The following is a 5,510-nucleotide window of genomic DNA, read 5'->3' on the forward strand; positions in this document are numbered from 1 at the left end:
GTGAAAGCTGAAGACGAGGCTGCACCTGCTTTCTTCGGAAGCTACTTCAGCGGTGGGCTCATTCCTATCTACCGATCTTTGAGTTGGGATCCTCTACCCTTCTCCCTGTTCACCGGCGTCCTTTTTACGCTTGTCTTGTTCCTTGTTTTGTTGTAAGGGTTCCCTATTCTCCCTTTCCTTGTATCCGCTATGTTGGTTGCTTTTAGCCGCTGTTTGGCTTGTTTCTGCTCCTATGCAGTTTGTGGTTTCCCCCCCTTTTTCCTTGGTACCCTTCCACTCGCTCTGATCTGTTTGTCTTCGTGAGTGCAAGTTTTTTGTGTCGGGTTTTTGGTGTATAATAGTATAGCTCTTTGGTTTAAAGTCAATATATCTCTTACCTTCTACCAAAAAAAAAAAAAAAAAAAAAACCCCGCCTACTTCTGGCCCCAAAGAAAATGTCAATGTTGGTTGGATCTATGAAGGGATGGAATTTTATTTGCCAAGATTTGCACGAAACAAAAGTAAATCTAGCTAATAAGAACAAAAGGGATATTAGATCGAGAGGAAAAATTCAATTCATGCCCCTTAAGACTTTGTGACAAAGAAGGGAAGAAATAGTTGTCTCGATCCAGGTTCACCGAGAAATTAGTTAGAAATATAGAATTTTCACATTGCAATACAAAATGAGCTTATAAATTATTTTCCTCAATCATCAATGATCAAAGTTGTGGTCCAGGGGTTGTGAGGCTTCCTAGTCGAAGCTAATGGACCAAATGATAGTATGTCCACCCTAGAAATCGAAGCTTCAATTATTTCGTAGAAAATAAATGATTTGGAAAATATTTTCTTAAAAATAATCGTATGCATCAATTGCAAAAATGAATGAATGAATGAAAAATGTTTTCATTATTCATGAAAATGTTTAGACATAAATTGTTGTTCTTTTTTTTTTTTGTCGAAAGACATAAATTGTTGTTGACTATAAAAAATTTTTGTCCGTTGGCTAATTATTTTAAGCTATACAAATTATCATTTTTAGGTAAATATTTTCCAGATTATTCATTCTTTACGAAATAAACGGAGCCTCAAACCATACCATTGACTCCGCTCAACATGTCCACTAATGCCTTTCCTGGATAAACATGGAAGATATTTTATGGAAAGTTTTTTGTTTGGAAGAAAAAAGATAATGCCGGGAGAAGGAAATGCCATGTTGGGGTTCAGCATTCAGCCCCGAGGTTCAGCATTCAGCCGGGGGGAGATGAACTTGGCAAAGATGAGGGTCCCCCTAGTTATTGCCAAATATAGTTCTCGTCGTGTGAACCCCCATATCAACTTGGAAATGTGGAATCGTATTCTCATTTTAGACCTTTTGTGTTGTCTGTATATTGCTGTAGATGATGGATCCAGTTACATTACATGGAATTCACACAGGCTTCATGCAGACAACCTCCGGCGACCTTTAATTTGTATCATTATATCTCGTCTATAAATGGAAGTTTCCTAGTTCCTTGCACAATCCATCTCTTGGAGTAGTTGACCACACTAGTCGACACCCACGTCTTCATAATAAACACCCGCGGAAAGTCCCTCCATTTATATCCCCCTTATAGTTGTCCCTCCAATCTTCCATAGCCACCATCTTGTCCTTCTCTCTCTCTCTCTCTCATAACAAAGAATAGATAATGGATGGTAACATCATCTGCATAGACGAGCTCAGCTCAACAAGCGACTCCAATGTTACTCCACTGCCGTCGAAATCATGGCAGCCACCGACGCCGCCACAGAGCCTCTGCCGTCTTGGCAGTGGCACAAGCGTGACATTGGACTGCGAAGGCGGCATCAAGGCTGAGTCAAGGAAGCTGAACCCATCCAAGTACAAGGGCGTCGTCCCTCAGCCGAACGGCCGCTGGGGCGCGCAAATCTACGAGAAGCACCAGAGGGTGTGGATCGGCACCTTTAGTGAGGAGGATGAGGCCGCCATGGCCTACGACATTGCCGCGAAGCGCTTCCGTGGCCAAGAGGCCGTCACCAACTTCAACCAGAGGTCTAACACTGAAGATTGCGATCTTGAAGCCGCTTTCCTGATTTCTCATTCCAAGGCGGAGATCGTTGACATGCTTCGGAAGCACGTGTACTATGAGGAGCTCGAGCAGTGCAAGAGAAGGTACGTCAACGCAAATGGCGATGGCAAAAGGATGAGTATGATGGAAGCCCTAGGAGATCCATCTGGGCCGGGTCGGGCCGCAGCGGCTTGTCATCTCCTTTTCCAGAAGGAGGTCACGCGGAGTGACGTAGGGAAGCTGAATCGATTCGTGATTCCAAAGCAACACGCAGAGAAGCACTTCCCCCTGCACAACCGCTCGAGCCCTACGACTCCGAAGGGCACTTTGCTGAATTTCATAGACGGTGGAGGCAAAGTGTGGAGATTTAGGTACTTGTATTGGAATAGCAGCCACAGCTACGTTCTGACGCGGGTTGGAGCCGGTTTGTGAAGGAGAAGAGCTTGAGGGCAGGAGACATCATCAGCTTCCACCAGTCGGCCGGGCCAGAGAAGCAGTTTCATATCAATTACATGAGGAGGAGCGGCCTCAGTCAGGCCAGGCCAGTCCATCCGGTCCAGAAGGTGAGGTTGTTTGGGGTCGACATCTTCCAAGTGTCGGGGACAGGCGGTGGCGTCAACTGTGGTGGTCGTTGAAGGGGAAGGAGAATGATCGAGGTAGAGTTATTGTAATTTGGATGCAACGAGAAGCAGATAGTGATTAGAGCATTAACTGTGGTGCCTGTTATTTTTTATTTGTTGGGCTTCTACGATGTTGGTCGATTCCGAAGATGGAAGAGATGGGATTAGGACTTGGGAGAAGATAGATAAAAATACGCAGAAAAATTGTATATTTTTTGTGTCTCTTGTAATGAAGAGTACGTAAGGTATTTATTAACCTTATAAGGTTACTGTCTAAAATAACAAGATGTTAAAATATAAACTGCAATCAATTACGATTAATCAAGGACGTGCAATCAAAAGAGATATAGAGATTTTTATTTTATTTTTATTTCTAACATCCTCAGAAACTTAATGTGGCTTAAAAGAAGTTAACTGAATTTTGAGAAAAGATTAAAAAAAAAAAAAAAAACCATGGTGAATGTGTCTTAGTGAAGATATTGGCAGTCTGAATAAAAACGAGACAAACATTGTCATGAAGCTGTAAAAAATGATAGTCTATTTCAATATACTTGGTAGCTTATAGAAAATATTTTGAAAACACCAACACGTGTAAAGGTAAAATTGAATAAAAAAGAAAATTCACAGCGAAAGCAAGAACACTCATATACGTATCTTCAAGATATTGTTTGTGCATTTTAATAAGAAGTACGTAGAAATGAAAAGGATAATCACATTACCCTTGTACCGTATGCAAAAAGTTTGGTTATGACGTTCTTCAAATCTAAACTGCAAATGTTTGATCTCCTCATACCATTGGTTCTAACATTCTTCAAATGCAAACCACAAAAGTATGATGTTCTCGTATCGTTGCTTGAAATATTCTAGTTCTGATGTTCTCCATTCCAACCCTACAAATGTCAAACCTCTAGTTCAAACACACTATCAATCTCGCTAGAAAGAAAATCAAGAGTGTTCATCACTACAATTGTGCTAGCAATTGATTTTTTGTATGACCGATCTCTATCATCTCACTCGATCAACGCATTATAGTCTTTCAGTCATCTCTTTGGCTCATTAACTTTGAAACTATTTCAGAGCATACTAATTCGGCCGTAAAAGTCTAAACTCGCTTCAGACTCTAAATCTAGACATTGATTCTGAAACCATTGCAAAGCATTAATTCGGGCATTAATTATGTAACTTGTATAGTATTATTCCGAGCTTTGTTTTATAACCTTTACAAAAGCATTAATTTTGTAAGTGTTATAAGAGCTTTAATTTGATTCTTAAGTTTGAAACCATTTCAGAACATTAATTTGGTTATTTGATTTTGAAATCGTTTCAAATCATTAAACTGCTCATTAATTTTGAAACCGTTTCAAATCATTAATGTAGCCATTGATTCTAAAACCCTTTTAGATCATTAATTTGGTCATTAATTCTGAACCTATTTCAAATTTTTAATTTAACCATTAAATTTAAAATTGTTTCAAACTTTAATTTGGACTCATTTCAAATCATTATTACAGCCATTAATTTTGAACTTGTTTTAGATCTTGAATATGAACGTTCAGTTTGAATTTGTTCAACCATTGGGATTCGCCTCAGTGGCCACCCTTCCAACATTTAAGGGGGAGGTGAGGGTTCAAATCCCCACCTTCTCAGGGGGGATGGGGTGGGGACGCATAAGTTTCAGGAGTGGGTTTCGACTCCCACGCCCTACAAGATAGAGCAAAAGTCTGAGAGTGGGTGTAGAGTAGGAATAGAGTAGGACTGACAAAAAAAAAAGTTTGAATCTGTTCCAAATCTTTAATTATGCCGTTGATTTTGAAGCCATTTAGAACTTCAATTTCAGCCCAACTCAATCTAATTACTGCAATTGCATACACATTTCAAGCATCATTTTGAATCAATTATAGTATATGGCATCTCTAAGTTCATCACTGAGTTGATAGTAGAACTTGTACCAATACATTAACACAATCAAGAAAACCGATTGTCACCATCAATCTTTATTTCCTACAAACCATGAGTGACATCTAATAATATGTCATGGCTACTCATACATTGTGAATTATCAATAACATAATAAATCCGTCAGCTTTAGCAACTATGTAATTCAATCATTCTATCTCAATATGTCCTGATCGAACAAAGACTATAAAATTGTTTGTCAAGTTACTAATTCGATCATATGCTCAATTCTAATTGATGTATAGTTCCACGAGACATAAACTATTTCATTCTCGGTTACAATACCGATCGAGTGTTTTGATTAGATTATATAGGACATCGATCTTCTATGGTGTGTGTGTGTGTGTGTGTATAATAAGAAGATACCCACACTTTCGGGCACCAAAATAATTTTTTCACGTGATAATACAACTATTGAGTCTTAAACTTGTTTTAGAACATAATCTTCCATGCTCCAAGAAAATGCATCACGTCGACTATTTGGTGACTCAGGAAAGTTGTCGATCGATACATGCATAGAAAAAATCTCAAAGTATGATCCGTCGGACTCCTTACTGTACATGCACGTTTTGCATATATGCATACAAGTCCACACACGTGCCCATATACCTGCAGGTATAGTGTTTTATTTTACATAGGAATTTCATAATATACCCGTAGTTGGCATCAATAGCGCCGACGTTTGACCGAGAGAGATAGGTTGCATTCCGGAACAGAAGACAACAAAAGACGATCGATCTCAAATGGGATATTGGCAGACATCATGAACGACTCAAAGTGGCCAAATTATCTCGACCGTTCGTCTCGCGTGGTGACTTCGGAAGCCATGTTGCCACCAAAGAATCCCATCCAAGTCCCTCTTGACGTCTGCTTCATCTTTTGTTTCTGCATG

At 39.6% G+C, this 5,510-nt stretch overlaps 1 protein-coding gene across 1 annotated transcript; it reads left to right on the plus strand.

Moving 5' to 3' along the window:
* Positions 1-1,419: 1,419 nt before the first annotated feature.
* LOC104440636 (AP2/ERF and B3 domain-containing transcription repressor TEM1-like) lies at positions 1,420-2,749 on the plus strand. Its single transcript, XM_039311111.1, is given in 2 exon segments — positions 1,420-2,451; positions 2,454-2,749. Coding segments are annotated over 2 exon segments (1,011 nt in total). The 5' UTR covers positions 1,420-1,664; the 3' UTR covers positions 2,678-2,749.
* The last annotated feature ends 2,761 nt before the right edge of the window (positions 2,750-5,510 follow it).

This window comes from Eucalyptus grandis, chromosome 4, assembly GCF_016545825.1.
Source record: "Eucalyptus grandis isolate ANBG69807.140 chromosome 4, ASM1654582v1, whole genome shotgun sequence".
In the NCBI taxonomy this organism is placed as follows: domain Eukaryota; kingdom Viridiplantae; phylum Streptophyta; class Magnoliopsida; order Myrtales; family Myrtaceae; genus Eucalyptus; species Eucalyptus grandis.